General features: G+C 42.7%; 1 protein-coding gene and 1 pseudogene across 1 annotated transcript; one reads left to right on the top strand and one right to left on the bottom strand.

Moving 5' to 3' along the window:
- The window catches only part of LOC139366795 (thiamine pyrophosphokinase 1-like), a 59,348-nt pseudogene extending 51,009 nt beyond the window's left edge, over positions 1 to 8,339 (top strand).
- Positions 8,340 to 8,596: 257 nt separating this feature from the next.
- Positions 8,597 to 10,810, bottom strand: LOC139366680 (protein transport protein Sec61 subunit gamma). Its single transcript, XM_071104366.1, has 4 exons — positions 10,434 to 10,810; positions 9,828 to 9,931; positions 9,196 to 9,298; positions 8,597 to 8,768 (listed from the first exon to the last, which is right to left on the bottom strand). Exons 2-4 carry the CDS (start codon positions 9,919 to 9,921, stop codon positions 8,759 to 8,761), a joined length of 207 nt encoding a protein of 68 aa, XP_070960467.1. The 5' UTR covers positions 9,922 to 9,931; positions 10,434 to 10,810; the 3' UTR covers positions 8,597 to 8,758.
- Positions 10,811 to 17,696: the final 6,886 nt, after the last annotated feature.

Here is a 17,696-nt window from a genome sequence, read left to right as displayed (position 1 = left end):
GGAGTCTTTGACAATTTTTAGGGCCTTCCTCTGACACCGCCTGGTATAGAGGTCCTGGATGGCTGGAAGCTTGGCCCCAGTGATGTACTGCACCGGTCGGCGGCCGAGCAGTTGCCATACCATGCAGTGATGCAACCATGCTCTTGATGGTGCAGCTGTAGAACCTTTTGAGGATCTGAGGACCCATGCCAAATCTTTTCAGTCTCCTGAGGGGGAATAGGTTTTGTCATGCCCTCTTCATGACTGTCTTGGTGTGCTTGGACCATGTTAGTTTGTTGGTGATGTGGACGCCAAGGAACTTGAAGCTCTCAACCTGCTCCACTACAGCCCTGTCGATGAGAATGTGGGCGTGCTCGGTGCATCGGCAAACTTAATGATGGTTTAAGAGTCATGCCTGGCCGTGCAGTCATGAGTGAACAGGGGGTACAGGAGGGGACTGAGCACGCACCCCTGAGGGGCCCCTGTGTTGAGGATCAGCGTGGAGGATGTGTTGTTACCTACACTTACCACCAGGGGGCGGCCCATCAGGAAGTCCAGGATCCAGTTGCAGAGGGAGGTGTTTAGTCTCAGGGTCCTTATCTTATTGATGAGCTTTGAGGGCACTATGGTGTTGAATGTTGAGCTGTAGTGGTACCTTAGTATTAGTGTGTGCCCAAGAACACTATGACAGTCTGCTTAACTTGTTATGGCTGCAATCCCCCTATCTGGATAAGTGTCATCAACAACCGCTGAATAGCATAGCGCTACATTCAATAAATATTACTACAAATATTTATATTCATGAAATCACAAGTTTCAATATAGGAAAACACAGTTTAGCCTTTTGTTAATCCACCTGTCGTGTCAGATTTTGAAATGTGCTTTACAGCAAAAGCAATCCAAGCGTTTGTGTAAGTTTATCGATCGCTCGACAAAACATTAAGTACAATTAGCATCAGGAAGCTTGGTCACGAAAATCAGAAAGCAATCAAATTAATCGTTTACCTTTGATGATCCTCGGATGTTTTCACTCACGAGACTCCCAGTTACACAACAAATGTTCCTTTTGTTTCATAAAGATTATGTTTATATCCAAAATACTCCATTTGTTTGTCGCGTTTTGTTCAGAAATCCACAGGAAAGAGCGGTCATGACAACGCAGACAAAAATTCCAAATAGTTTCCATAATGTCCACAGAAACATGTCAAACGTTTTTTATAATCAATACTCAAGTTGTTTTTAAAATATATAATCGATAATATTTCAACCGCAAATGTCTTTCACAGTAGGAGAGGGAAAAGCAATACCTATCCAAACTCTGTTGCGCAAGCAAAACTCATGTGACCACTTGACGTGATGTTATCGTTCTGGCTCATTTTTCAAAATAAAAGCCTGAAACTGTGTCTGAAGACTGTTGACCCCTTGAGGAAGCGATAGGAAAAGGAATCTGGTTCATATCCCTTTAAATCCAGCAAAGGGAGGCTATGGAACATGGAGTTTTCAAAATAGAAGCCACTTCCTGTTTTGATTTTCCTCAGGGTTTCGCCTGCAATATCAGTTATGTTATACTCACAGACAATATTTTGACAGTTTTGGAAAACTTTAGAGTGTTTTCTATCCAATACTAATAATAATATGCATATATTAGAAACTGAGACTGAGGAGCTGGCCATTTACAATGGGTACCTTTTCATCCAAGCTACTCAATACTGCCCCTGCAGCCATAAAAAGTTAAATCATGTTGGGATTTCAGACTCGGACAGGGAGAGGTTCAAAATGTCAGTGAAGACACTTGCCAGTGGGTCAGCGCATGCTTGCAGTACATGTCCTCGTAATCCGTCTGGCCCTGCGGGCCTTGAGAATGTTGACCTGTTTAAAGGTTTTACTCACATCGACTACGGAGAGCGTGCTCACACAGTCATCCGGAACAGCTGGTGCTCTCATGCATGTTTCAGTGTTATTTGCCTCGAAGCGAGCAGTTTAGCTCGTCTAGTAGGCTCGTGTCACTGGGCAGCTCTCAGCTGTGCTTCCCTTTGTAGTCTGTAATGGTTTGCAAGCCCTGCCACATTCGACGAGCGTCAGAGCCGGTGTGTGTTTGGATTGGTTAAAGCTAAAATATGTAACTTTTTGGGCGACCTGACTAAATTCACCCTGATGAAGACAGCTTGTCTGTCGAAACGTTGGTTATTAAATTGTTGCATCTGAGCTCCTAGAGTGTGCGGCTCTCTTTTTCAAGTGCTCTCTTCCGCTAGCCAGCACCTCACCTAAACAGGTGTGTGTTTCTTCGCCTCCAGATACGCATGTACACACACCTAGCAAGAGAGAGGTGTAAGCGTAAATATCAGACTGTAGTAATAATAGAACAGTGTAGTTCTTCATCCGTCTAGACATGTGTCAGACCTGTTCAGAAAGGTATAAACGTCCTCCTAACTGCTGAAGTCAAGCAGGACATTTTTCTAATTCTCCTTCTCTGACCTCTTTGCTTTATCTGTCTCCTTGCTGTCTTTTTATATTCAAGAGAAATGGATATGTTATTATGTACTTTTTCTTTCTCTCTCTTACGCGCACACACACACACACACACACACACACACACACACACACACACACACACACACACACACACACACACACACACACACACACACACACACACACACACACACACACACACACACACACACACACACACACACACACACACACACACACAGGTGAGTGAATACCTATTTGTATTGTATCTAAAGCTGCAGTATGTACTAATGACTGTCTGGGTTTATTCTCTGCAGGAAAAGAGGGAGGGAGCGGGAGATGGCATTTCTTTCCATTTTCCCCTGGACTAAATCAGATGCTGCTGAACTATCTCACTGTCTGACCTTGGCATAGTCTCGCTCTCTCTCTCATTCCATCTCCTGCTCAAGGTCTGAAGAAAGAGAAAAAATAAGAGGGAGGTGAAGTATCCTCAAAGTATTCTCCAGCCGTGCTGTGTCAAGATGAGAGGAAGGGAGGGAAACTGCTGTTGTACAGTTTTATGTCCTTTTAGATCTGAGCTATACAGAGAGTCATGCTGGGAGAGGAAATGAACAGAAAGATACCTGATGTGAAGAACCACACACACACACAGACACACACACACAGACAGTTACCATCCTCAATTACCCACACAAACAGAATACGGGGCCTCAGGATAGCTTCATTAGTAATCCTCTCCTCAGCCCTGATAACGATCGATGGCAGCCAGTGTTGCTCCAGGGACCGGAATGAGCGCCGCACCTCCACTGATAACAATGAAGCTGTTTGCTGGCTGTAATTGCCTTTTCAGCCCTGAGACCAGAGAAGGTGACCGCTTTAAATACCCATATTTACACTACAAATTACTCTGGAGAGAGGTGAGGAGGAGAGAGAGGGGGGAGGGGGGTGATGACTCCAAATAGTCTTTGGGGGCGGATCTAGCGGAATGGCATTTGGGCTGAAATGGAACTGTGTCTCTTGCTCTCTCCTCCCTTCTGTTTGAAATCTTATCAGGCGTGGAGCCGTGACTTGAGCAAGCTTAATTAGCCCCAACCTACACTATATATATATATATATGCACAAAAGTATGTGGACACCCCTTCAAATTACTGGATTTGGCTATTTCAGCCAAACCCGTTGCTGACAAGTGTATAAAATCAAGCACACAGCCATGAAATCTCCATAGCCAAACATTAGAATGACATGACTGAAGAGCAGTGACTTTCAACGTGGCACCTTCATAGGATGCCACCTTTCCAACAAGTCAGTTTGTCACGTTTCTGCCCTGCTAGATCTTCCCCGGTCAACTAAGTGCTGTTATTGTGAAGTGGAAACATCTAGGAGCAACAACGGCTCAGCCGAAGTGGCTGCTCACAGAACGGGGCCGCCGAGTGCTGAAGAGCGTAAACATCTTCTGTAACATTCACTAGGGAGTTCCAAACTGCCTCTGGAAGCAAAGTCAGCACAATAACTGTTTGTTGGGAGCTTCATGAAATGGGTTTCGATGGCCGAGCAGCTCAATGCCAAGCGTCGGCTGGAGTGATGTAAAGCTTGCCGTCATTGGACTCTAGAACAGTATAAATGCATTCTCTGGAGTGATTAATCACGCTTCACCATCTGGCTGTCTGACGACGAATCTGGGTTTGGCGGATGCAAGGAGAACGCTACCTGACCGAATGCATAGTGTTAACTGTAAAGTTTGGTGGAGGAGGAATAATGGTCTGGGGCTGTTTTTTTTTATTCGGTTTAGGCTCCTTAGTTCCAGTGAAGGGAAATCTTAATGCTACAGCATACAATAACATTCTTTCCTGTTTCAGCATGACAATGCCCCGATGCACAAAGCGAGGTCCATACAGATGGTTTGTTGAGTTCAGTGTGGAAGAACTTGACTGGCCTGCACAGAGCCCTAACCTCAACCCCATCGAACACCTTTGGGATGAATCACCCAACGTCAGTGCCTGAACTAACAAATGCTCTTGTGGCTGAATGGAAGCAATGTTCCAACATGTAGTGGAAAGCCTTCCCAGAAGAGTGAAGGCTGTTATAGCAGCAATGTTCCAACATCTAGTGGAAAGCCTTCCCAGGAGAGTGGAGGCTGTTATAGCAGCAATGTTCCAACATCTAGTGGAAAGCTATCTAGTGAAGGCTGTTATAGCAGCAAAGGGGGGACTCCATATGAATACCCATGATTTGGGAATGAGATGTTCAACAAGCAGGTGTCCACATACTTTTGGTAATGTAGTGCTAGGCATTGATAGGGCTGCCCATACATGTTTGATGGGCTGCGTACATGCGTGCCTGTGTATCCCCCAACAATCCACTGTTCCTCTTTCCACAGCGCAGTACTGCCCCTAGTGGTTAAATTAACTACAACTAGTGTCTTCAGCATAGGTTTTGCAGGGGAACGGTTTGGAGGACTCGCATCATTCACACAACATATGGTATGCCTCTGCCTCAATGTCCTCTATGGCCAATTACTTCCTTTCATTCTTTTCAGGACTGTTTTCACTCCCCATTCATTGCAAGTGTAACATTGTGGATGTTCACAACACGCACACAAACACAGTGTAACACCATGGATGTTCACAACACGCACACAAACACAGTGTAACATTGTGGATGTTTACAACACACACACAAACACAGTGTAACATTGTGGATGTTTACAACACACACAAACACAGTGTAACATCGTGGATGTTTACAACACACACACAAACACAGTGTAACATCGTGGATGTTTACAACACACACAAACACAGTGTAACATTGTGGATGTTTACAACACACACAAACACAGTGTAACATTGTGGATGTTTACAACAAGCACACACAAACAGTGTGACATCGTGGATGTTTACAACACACACAAACAGTGTGACATCGTGGATGTTTACAACACACACAAACACAGTGTAACATTGTGGATGTTTACAACACACACAAACACAGTGTGACATCGTGGATGTTTACAACACACACAAACACAGTGTAACATTGTGGATGTTTACAACAAGCACACACAAACAGTGTGACATCGTGGATGTTTACAACACACACAAACAGTGTGACATCGTGGATGTTTACAACACACACAAACACAGTGTGACATCGTGGATGTTTACAACACACACAAACACAGTGTGACATCGTGGATGTTTACAACACACACAAACACAGTGTAACATTGTGGATGTTTACAACAAGCACACACAAACAGTGTGACATCGTGGATGTTTACAACACACACAAACAGTGTGACATCATGGATGTTTACAACACACACAAACACAGTGTAACACCATGGATGTTTACAACACACACAAACACAGTGTAACATCATGGATGTTTACAACACACACAAACACAGGGTAACACCATGGATGTTTACAACACACACAAACACAGTGTGACATCATGGATGTTTACAACACACACAAACACAGTGTAACATTGTGGATGTTCACAACATGCACACAAACACAGTGTGACATCGTGGATGTTTACAACATGCACAAACACAGGGTAACACCATGGATGTTTACAACACACACAAACACAGTGTGACATCGTGGATGTTTACAACATGCACAAACACAGGGTAACACCATGGATGTTTACAACACACACAAACACAGTGTGACATCGTGGATGTTTACAACATGCACAAACACAGGGTAACACCATGGATGTTTACAACACACACAAACACAGTGTGACATCGTGGATGTTTACAACATGCACAAACACAGGGTAACACCATGGATGTTTACAACACACACAAACACAGGGTAACACCATGGATGTTTACAACACACACAAACACAGGGTAACACCATGGATGTTCTGTTTTTTGAAGCAGGATGGTGTTTTGTCAGGCTGATGTGCATTCAGCCGCCTGACATTTGATTTGTTCTCGTTGTTTAGTCCCATCCAGGAAACGTGATTATGGTGGACTAGTTTTTATATACACATTCAATAACCTCATTTAATATTCTACATGTTTTGTTCTCCTGTCCCAATAGACTTTTCAAACAAAGTCATTCTGAGATGTTAGTGTTGATGTAGTAGAATCGGATGCGGTTTCAGCCTGTCTGCCAGTAGAATGGGGTTATGAGGTAGAATAACTTTGTCCCCAACGGAATGTGAGGTGTGGTTATTGAAATCACAAGACAATATTACACAATGGCATAATCCAGACAGTCCATGTATAACCCATTTTTATATCAACCCTTGAGGTGCACAAAGATGCTAAACATATCCTTCATATTAAATAGACGACATGACAATAAGTTAAGTTGTACAATTCATTGAGTTCTGGTGGAAGGAGAAACGCAACATCTGGCAATACCTGATTTTGCCAAACGAGGTCCCTGTCGATCTAGTCTCAGGACCACCTCATCTAATGACGTCTTCAGTAACCTCCAAGACCGATATCATCACCCTAGCTACAGTCCTCTCACTTTGTTTTGATGTGGCTGCAATGAACCTGCATTACCTCAAGTGTTTTCCCCTATTACCTTGTAGGTTCTGCAGGCTGAGCATGTCTTACTGACTGTGTTATAGACAACCAGGTTCTGCAGGCTGAGCATGTCTTACTGACTGTGTTATAGACAACCAGGTTCTGCAGGCTGAGCATGTCTTACTGACTGTGTTATAGACAACCAGGTTCTGCAGGCTGAGCATGTCTTACTGACTGTGTTATAGACAACCAGGTTCTGCAGGCTGAGCATGTCTTACTGACTGTGTTATAGACAACCAGGTTCTGCAGGCTGAGCATGTCTTACTGACTGTGTTATAGACATCCAGGTTCTGCAGGCTGAGCATGTCTTACTGACTGTGTTATAGACAACCAGGTTCTGCAGGCTGAGCATGTCTTACTGACTGTGTTATAGACAACCAGGTTCTGCAGGCTGAGCATGTCTTACTGACTGTGTTATAGACAACCAGGTTCTGCAGGCTGAGCATGTCTTACTGACTGTGTTATAGTTAACCAGGTTCTGCAGGCTGAGCATGTCTTACTGACTGTGTTATAGACAACCAGGTTCTGCAGGCTGAGCATGTCTTACTGACTGTGTTATAGACAACCAGGTTCTGCAGGCTGAGTATGTCTTACTGACTGTGTTATAGACAACCAGGTTCTGCAGGCTGAGCATGTCTTACTGACTGTGTTATAGACAACCAGGTTCTGCAGGCTGAGCATGTCTTACTGACTGTGTTATAGACAACCAGGTTCTGCAGGCTGAGCATGTCTTACTGACTATGTTATAGACAACCAGGTTCTGCAGGCTGAGCATGTCTTACTGACTGTGTTATAGACAACCAGGTTCTGCAGGCTGAGCATGTCTTACTGACTGTGTTATAGACAACCAGGTTCTGCAGGCTGAGCATGTCTTACTGACTGTGTTATAGACAACCAGGTTCTGCAGGCTGAGCATGTCTTACTGACTGTGGTATAGACAACCAGGTTCTGCAGGCTGAGCATGTCTTACTGACTGTGTTATAGACAACCAGGTTCTGCAGGCTGAGCATGTCTTACTGACTATGTGATAGACAACCAGGTTCTGCAGGCTGAGCATGTCTTACTGACTGTGTTATAGACAACCAGGTTCTGCAGGCTGAGCATGTCTTACTGACTGTGTTATAGACAACCAGGTTCTGCAGGCTGAGCGTGTCTTACTGACTGTGTTATAGACAACCAGGTTCTGCAGTTCGGGAGGCTGGTGAGCACGTCCAACACCTACGAGCCAGTCAGCCAGGGAAACCAGAGGAAGCCTGAAACCGTGACTACAGACCAGCCGTTGCTCTGGTGCATGGGCATCTGCAGGGACAAGAAATTACATAATTGACCAGGGTGCTCCACCCTCTGCCAGCACAGGGGGGGGGCATACTCTCAATGGTGGATTGTAGGGTGCAAGTCTACAGTTTGGAACCCAGCACCTTAAATCGGGGAGGTTGGACTCATAGTAATGGTATCAAACACATGAAACATTGTTTCCATGTGTTTGATACCACTCCATTCCAGACATTATGAGCCATCCTCCCCTCAGCAGCCTCCTGTGATGTGTACACAATATACAGCTCATACATAAATCATCATCACGCGCAGCTTTTTCTTCAATTTATTAACACAGCCAAATAAACAATGCACACAATGTAAAAACAAAAATCACATCCCTTCATCCCCCCCCACCACTATTCCATGTTTCCCCACTGTCTCAGGTCACTGGGTATTGTAGTTCTGTAGTTGTATCACACCTCCAGAGGTTCAGCCGCCCCTGAGAGAGAAGAACAACAGATGGACAGGGCCACAGAGGCTAACTAAGTTTCTCACCCAAAAGTCTACAGTCCTCCACTATTCCTTATGATTTGAAATAGAGCATGTGTAATGCATTCAATCAAATCAAAGTGCTGGAAAACAGCCGTATGTTTGATATTAATGCAGACCTATCATCCAAGGCATTACTACATGCATCTATGCGCATCATACCTTGATTACATTACACATTTTGGATGCTTGTACATTGGTAACACTAGTGCACCTTAGGTAAATCACCCAATTTCAACACTAACCTACAAAGCCAAATGGACTTAAATGGTGTTTTCTCCCAATAATGTACATAATAAAGTACTGACTACTTACTGTCTGACTCCTGGTGTGTGTCATGCAGTCTAGTCCTATGTTGAAGGTGTGGTCCTACTTACACAATGATGTTGTTGATGGGGATGTGGATGAGCTTGACAAAGAACCCAATGAAGCCCATGATGGCAAACCCAATCGCTGTTGCCATGGCGATCTTCTGGAATTCTAGAAATGATCAGAAGAGATGGTACAATTAGAATCTTTCACAGACAACGGCAGAAAAACCAGACAGAGCTTCACAAGAGTCTTCTTGATCAATGTGGGGTTTTTTTTACATCAAGGGTTTGAAAATAGAAACAGGCCTGCTCCATTCACCAAATGTCATGCTAAAAGAGATTATATCTGAAGCTGTGATTGTGGTCATATAAAGTCAACACTGAAGATTCAATCAGTGATTCATCATCAGTGCTATCCATCTACTAATAATGCTCTGTAGTTGCTCAGCTATGCAACGTTGCAGTCAGTTAACTTGCTACCCGAGTAACCATTTTGACAATCACCTGTGCAATGATTTTATGCTTGAGAGTGTAACCTCACTCAGCAGACAGTGAACTGACAGAAGACAAGATCCTAAAACAGGATAGCAGATGTCAGTGGTTTAGATCCTAAAACAGGATGTCAGTGGTTTACTTATTCAAGTGTATAAGTAAACCACTGACATATAAAGGAAGAGCTGGGTGACTGATAACCATACCTTTCCTGTCTGGTTTGGTGCACCTCTTAACGAGCCTTATGGAGTCCTTGACGAACTGCCGACTGGGCTCAACGAACTGCATAACCTGGTCCATGATGGTTCGTCTGGGGAGCAAACAAGTCCGACAGAAAAGGGTTAGTTAGCTAGCTCCATCAAAGTGTCACTAGCTACACGTCTCTTCATCCCTCACCATTTCCTATTTATAATAAAGGGTTCAGTTACGGGTCTGTCCATAAATTCTTAAACATTTAGGCCTAGCTTATAACGTGTTAGCTGAGGTTCTGGTCCATTTTCTGTGTGGGTGCACGAATAAACCTGATACTGTAGCTAACGTTAACTAGCTAGTTAGCTACATGAGTTAGCTGGTGTCGATGGCAACCATAGACTAAGAAGATTTCACAACGAAACACTAGGTTGAGCAATCAAGACAGACATTGCTTTCTAATTTCAACGTCAACGTTGCACTGAACGCCTCAAGATTGTTTGGTTATTTACCAGCAAAACAATCTAGCCAGCTACAGTAGTCAAGCACCACAATGAAAGAAGACGTAGGTATAACAGTTTGGCCACTAAACTAGAATAATTATTTAAAATGTAGTTTCTTACCCGAGCTATGTTACTATATCAACGCGTCCAAACGAATATCTCTGAGAATAAATAGATGAAGTAGCTAGGCACTGACGTAGCTAAGAGGAGCCACGTCGCTTTCGGAAGCTTTTAGTAGAATCTAGATGACGTAAAATTCGGATGCACATGCGTGAGTGCAGAGAGCAAGAGGCAAAACAAATCTGGCCCAAAATCTGGCCACGAAAATAAGATCAACAACAGGTAGACCTTACAGTGAAAGAAGGAAGGAGGAAGGAGGAGGAGGAGAGGGGGGGGGGGGGGGGGGGGGGGCGACGATGCTGTTTAGAAGTCTCCTCGACCTGGACTCCCAGAGAGGGGGGCAGGCCCCCCGTAGAGGGGTGCCTACCTCACCACCCATGGCCACCAGGGGGCACCAGTACATCCATCTAGCTCCCTACAGAGGGCCAGAGAGGGATGGGGCCAACTCAGGGAAAAGGGGGCCTACACCCGGAGAAGGGTGCCGACCCCCACCCACGGCCAAAAGGGGGTGCCACTACATCCAGCCAACTCCCTGCACCAGGGAGATGGGGGAGATGGCCAGAGAGGGCTGGGGGTGGCCCCCGGAGAGGGGGGGACACCTCAACACCCATGCAGCGCCACTACATCCACTCTGCTGTCTTCACCAGGGAAAGAGGGGGAGACAGCCACAGAGGGATGGGACAAACCAGGGAGGCGGGGCTGCCCGCCAGAGAGAGGGCCCGCCCCCTGTCCGTGGCCACCAGGGGGTGCTACTAAACTCACCCAGAGAGGGCTGGGACCAACCCAGGGAGCCGGAGCCAATCCCAGTACAGCAGGCACTAACTCCGCCATGGTTGGTTCGAGAGCCTATAGGGTAATAAATGGCGTTTTTGTATTATTTTTTAAATTATTGTCGAAAATGATTTATTTGGTAAATACAAAATACAAAAATAAGTTTTGTACTACAGTTTACATACACCTTAGCCAATACATTTAAAGTTTTTCACAATTCCTGACATTTAATCCTAGTAAAAATTCCCTGTCTTATGTCAGTTAGGATCACCACTTTATTTTAAGAATGTGAAATTAGAATAACAGTAGAGAGAATGATTTATTTCAGCTTTTATTTCTTTCATCGCATTCCCAGTGGGTCAGAAGTTTACATACACTTAATGAGTATTTGGTAGCATTGCCTTTAAATTGTTTAACTTAGGTCAAATGTTTCAGGTAGCCTTACACAAGCTTCCCACAATAAGTTGGGTTAATTTTGGCCCATTCCTCCTGACAGAGGTGGTGTAACTGAGTCAGGTTTGTAGGCCTCCTTGCTTGTTGTGATGGCCACTCCAATACCTTGACTTTGTTGCCCTTAAGCCATTTTGCCACAACTTTGGAAGGATGTTTGGGGTCATTGTCCATTTGGAAGACCCATTTACGACCAAGCTTTAACTTCCTGACTGATGTCTTGAGATATTGCTTCAATATATCCACATAATTTTCCACCTCATGATGCCATCTATTTTGTGAAGTGCACCAGTCCCTCCTGCAGCAAAGCACCCCCACAACATGATGCTGCCACCCTCGTGCTTCATGGTTGGGATGGTGTTCTTCGCCTTGCAAGCCTCCCCTTTTTCCTCCAAACATAACAATGGTCATTATGACCAAACAGTTCTATTTCTGTTTCATCAGACCAGAGGACATTTCTCCAAAAAGTATGATTTTTGTCCCCATGTGGAGTTGCAAACCGTAGCCTGGCTTTTTTTTATGGCGGTTTTGGAGCAGTGGCTTCTTCCTTGCTGAGTGGCCTTTCAGGTTATGTAAATATAGGGCTCATTTTACTGTGGATATAGATACTTTTGTACCTGTTTCCTCCAGCATGTTCACAAGGTCCTTTGCTGTTGTTCTGGGATTGAGTTGCACTTTCGCACCAAAGTACGTTCATCTCTAGGAGACAGAACGCGTCTCCTTCCTGAGCGGTATGACGGCTGCGTGGTCCCATGGTGTTTATACTTGCTTACTGTTGTTTGTACAGATGAACGTGGTACATTCAGGTGTTTGGAAATTGCTCCCAAGGATGAACCAGACTTGTGGAGGTCAACATTTATTTTGAGGTTTTGGCTGATTTCTTTTGATTTTCCCATGATGTCAAGCAATGAAGCACTGAGTTTGAAGGTAGGTCTTGAAATACATCCACAGGTACACCTCCAATTGACTCAAATTATGTCAATTAGCCTATCAGAAGCTTCTAAAGCCATGACATTTTCTGGAATTGTCCAAGCTGTTTAAACATACAGTCAACTTAGTGTATGTAAATTTCTGACCCACTGTATTGTAAGCAATTATTGGAAAAATTACTTGTGTCAGGCACAAAGTAGATGTCCTCAATGACTTACCACAACTATAGTTTGTTAACAAGAAATTTGTGGAGTGGTTGAAAAATGAGTTTTAATGACCCCACCTAAGTGTATGTCAACGTCAGACTTCAACTGTATGAGACAATCTTCACCAGCTAACATCACATTTCATGATTTTTTAAAAAGCATTTACGCACATAAAGCACATATTGGCTTCATAATTCATAAAGGTCATGTTAAATGACTGATATTATCTCATAGAAGAAAATGTGTAAGATCTCCTGAGCCCCTTAACTTCAGACCTTATTTTTGTCACTGTCATATTTCTACCATTATTACATTTACATTTTAGTTATTTGGCAGACGCTCTGGTAATATTTTACTAAATACATATACTGGGACATCTTTTAGAATTTTCCTCACAGTAACACACATTTTCAAGCTTTTTAGTCTTATTACACCAATTATTTACAGGATCGATGGGTCACCAGCATGCTAATGCGATTAGCATGAGGTTGTAAGTAACAAGAACATTTCCCATGACATAGACATGTCTGGTATGGGCAGAAAGCTTCAATTCTTTTTAAATCAAATCAAATTAAAAAACAATTGTCACATACACATGGTTAGCAGATGTTAATGCTAGTGTAGCAAAATGCTTGTGCTTCTAGTTCCGACAATGCAGTAATAACCAACGAGTAATCTAACCTAACAATTTCACAACAACTACCTTATACACACAAGTGTAAAGGAATGAATAAGAATATGTACATAAAAATATATGAATGAGCGATGGCCCGAACGGCATAGGCAAGATGCAGTAGATGGTATAGAGTACAGTATATACATATGAGATGAGTAATGTGGGGTATGAAAACATTATATAAAGTGGCATTGTTTAAAGTGGCTAGTGAAACATTTATTACATCAAGATGGCAAGAAGCAGTAGATGGTATAGAGTACAGTATATACATATGAGATGAGTAATGCAGGGTATGTAAACATTATATAAAGTGGCATTGTTTGAAGTGGCTGGTGATACATTTATTACATCAATTTTTCCATTATTAAAGTGGCTGGAGTTGAGTCAGTATGTTGGCAGCAGCCACTCAATGTTAGTGGTGGCTGTTTAACAGTCTGATGGCCTTGAGATAGCTGTTTTTCAGTCTCTCGGTCCCTGCTTTGATGCACCTGTACTGACCTCGCCTTCTGGATGATAGCGGGGTGAACAGGCAGTGGCTCGGGTGGTTGTTGTCCTTGATGATCTTTATGGCCTTCCTGTAACATCGGGTGGTGTAGGTGTCCTTGAGGGCAGGTAGTTTGCCCCCATTTTCAGTCTTTATTAGTCTTACAGGTATGACCTTCAACCCCCCCCCCCCCCCCCATGGTGGACCCATGGAGATGTCATTAACATTCCAATTATTTCATACCTCAAGTTAATAACATATCAAGTGCCTTATATTGCATAGATTGTTCCCTGATAATACAAAATGACATTGCATATCCTCAATCCTGTTTGTACAAATAACCAATGTCAGTGATAACCACATATAGGAGGTAGATACATGTGGTTATCATACCAGAACATAACCCACAGACCTTAATGAAAATTGTCATTTGACTTTGCCACACCAAAGTGGAAAAATGCCTGAAATTTTGCCCTCTGGGCCAAGTGCCATGAACTCAATAATTGTGTAATCCATATGTGGCTCTTACTGTGTTTTTTATGCTATTTTTATTATGTTAACTCAGAATTTATTTTTTATTTTTTTACTGTGAGCGATAAAACCAAATTATGTTGTCATTGATATCAGAAAAGTCTGAAGAATCTAAATCCACGTGAAAAAGAAAAATGATGACACTTTCCATCCACCAGATGGGATTGTTTTGAGAAAAGTACCTACTTTTCCAAAACCCCATTTGTTTGATTAATAAATTAAAGCAATAATAGTCACTATACCTTCCAAACCAAAAAAAGGCTGGATTAAAATGTTTCCTAAAAAGTAATTTATAAACTGTTAAGGGGGCAGTGGAGGAAGAACCAGGGTGCAACATTTGAGAGAAATATGCTTTTTGTGCATATGGCAAATATCTGCCATCTTTTATTTCAGCTCATGTAACATGAGACCAACACATTACATGATGCATTTAGATTTCTGTTCAGTGTATATACGTCCATGTGAAAATGTGCCGCAAACTGGGACGTCACCGTTCAAGTTGGTAATCCAATGTTTTGAGAATAGCTGGCTAGCAGTCTGTCCTGTACATAACATGCAAATATCTAATGTTATCTCAAGGCAACCGCTGCACCGTTTCTTTAGGCATTGATAGGCTGGACATTTACCTACTTATTACCTGACATTGTCCAAGTTCTCATTTCTTATTAGTTCTCCCTTCCTCCTGCAATGTATTCCATATTGCCCACTTCCTCACTAGACAGTAGCAACAAACTATTAAAAAACGGTGCCGATTTCATTCATCAACATTTTAAAAAGGGTAGTAGACTTTTACAGTAGACATTTCCCCATCATAGTCTACAGTGCTTTGCAAAAGTATTCACCCCCTTGGCATTTTCCTATTTTGTTGCATTACAACCTGTAATTTAAATATATTTTTATTTAGATTTCATGTAATGGACAAACACAAAATAGTCTGAATTGGTGCAGTGAAATTAAAACAATAACTTGTTTCAAAAAATGTATAAGTGAAAAGTGGTGGGTGCATATGTGTTCACCCCCTTTGCTGTGAAGCCCCTAAATAAGATCTGGTGCAACCAATTACCTTCAGGAGTCACGTAATTAGTTAAATAAAGTCCACCTGTGTGCAATCTAAGTGTCACATGATCTGTCACATGATCCCAGTATATATACACCTGTTCTGAAAAGGCCCCAGAGTCTGCAGCACCACACAGCAAGGGGCACCACCCAGCAACCGGCACCATGAAGACCAAGGAGCTCTCCAAACAGGTCAGGGACAAAGTTGTGGGGAAGTACAGATCAGGGTTGGGTTATGGAAAAATATCAGAAACTTTGAAAATGCCACGAGGCACAATTAAATCCATTATTTAAAAACATTTAAGAATATGGCACCACAACAAACCTGCCAAGAGAGGGCTGCCCAACAAAACTCACGGACCAGGCATGGAGGGCATTAATCAGAGAGGCAACAAAGAGACCAAAGATAACCCTAAAGGAGCTGCAAAGCTCCACAGTGGAGATTTGAGTATCTGTCCATAGGACCACTTTAAACCATACACTCCACAGAGCTGGGCTTTACGGAAGAGTGGTCAGAAAAAAAGCCATTGCTTAAACACAAATATAAGCGAACACGTTTCGTGTTTGCCAAAAGGCATGTGGGAGACTCCCCAAACATATGGAAGAAGGTACTCTGGTCAGATGAGACTAAAATTGAGCTTTTTGTCAAATAAGGAAAACACTATGTCTGGCACAAACCCAACACCTCCATCAACCAGAGAACACCATCCCCACAGTGAAGCATGGTGGTGGCAGCATCATGCTGTGGGGAGGTTTTTCATCGACAGGGACTGGGAAACTGGTCAGAATGGAAGGAGCTGGAGCAGTTTTGCCTTGAATAATGGGAAAATATCCCAGTGGCTAGATGTGCCAAGCTTATAGAGACATAAACCAAGAGACTTGCAGCTGTAATTGCTGCAAAAGGTGGTAGGAAAAATGTATATGGTTGATTTTCTCTTTTGCAAAAGCCATAAAGCTTTTTGTAAAGCCTTTATATTTAGAAAAACAAATGTTTTATTTGTATATACACAGTGTATATATAAATACAGAAGCCGACTGATTAAGGAATCAAAGCAAGTTTAAGATGAAACATTGACGGAGGAGATCCTTCTCTAACGTTACCAATCTGTAAGTGTTCCATTTTATTTCCAGATTTTAGATGTGTATTTCTGTTCTGAAAGTGCGCTATGTTGTGCTAACAAGCTTCCCATACCTTTCTATTGTATTTTAGCTAGCTAAGTTAGCTGGTTAGCTGTCTTTTATACTGACTAACGTTAGCCTGTTTGTTTACTTATTTCATAGTGAAGACATCACCCTTTTCCGACAAGTTATTTGTCATTTCATGCCAACTGTCAGCGCCGTAACTTGTGATAGAAATGCATGGCATAATCATTATGTTTCTGAAAGTAACGTTGCTGTCTATTTCATGACTGCTAGGTAACAGTACAATGTTACTCTAATGTACTTGTCCTCTTGCTCAGTTGTGCACCAGTTGTCCCACTCCTCTTTCTATTCTGGTTAGGGCCAGTTTGCACTGTTCTACAAAGGGAGTAGTACACAGCGTTGTACGAGATCTTCAGTTTCTTGGCAATTTCTCGCATGGAATAGCCTTCATTTCTCAGAACAAGAATAGACTGATGAGTTTCAGAAGAAAGTTATTTGTTTCTGGCCATTTTAAGCCTGTAATCGAACCCACAAATGCTGATGCTCCAGATACTCAACTAGTCTAAAGAAGGCCAGTTTAATTGCTTCTTCAAATCAGGACAACCGTTTTCAGCTGTGCTAAAATAATTGCAAAAGGGTTTTCTAATAATCAATTTCTTTTAAAATGATAAACATGGATTAGCTAACACAACTTGTCATTGTAACACAGGAGTGCTGGTTGCTGATAATGGGCCTCTGTACGCCTATGTAGATATTCCATAAAAAATCTGCCGTTTCCAGCTACAATAGTCATTTACAACAGTAACAATGTCTACACTGTATTTCTGATCAATTAGATGTTATTTTAATCTCTTTTAAAGGCGTCTTTAAAAAACAAGAACATTTCTAAGTGACCCCAAACTTTTGAACGATAGTGTATATTATTAACAGAGAGTAGCAGCAGCGTAAAAGAGGGGTCTGGGTAGCCCTTTGAGTAGATGTTCAGGAGTTGTTAAGAAGCCTTTTGGACCTTGACT

This window comes from Oncorhynchus clarkii, chromosome 15 (genome assembly GCF_045791955.1).
Source record: "Oncorhynchus clarkii lewisi isolate Uvic-CL-2024 chromosome 15, UVic_Ocla_1.0, whole genome shotgun sequence".
NCBI classification, from domain to species: domain Eukaryota; kingdom Metazoa; phylum Chordata; class Actinopteri; order Salmoniformes; family Salmonidae; genus Oncorhynchus; species Oncorhynchus clarkii.
This window is presented reverse-complemented; position numbering and strand designations above follow the sequence as displayed.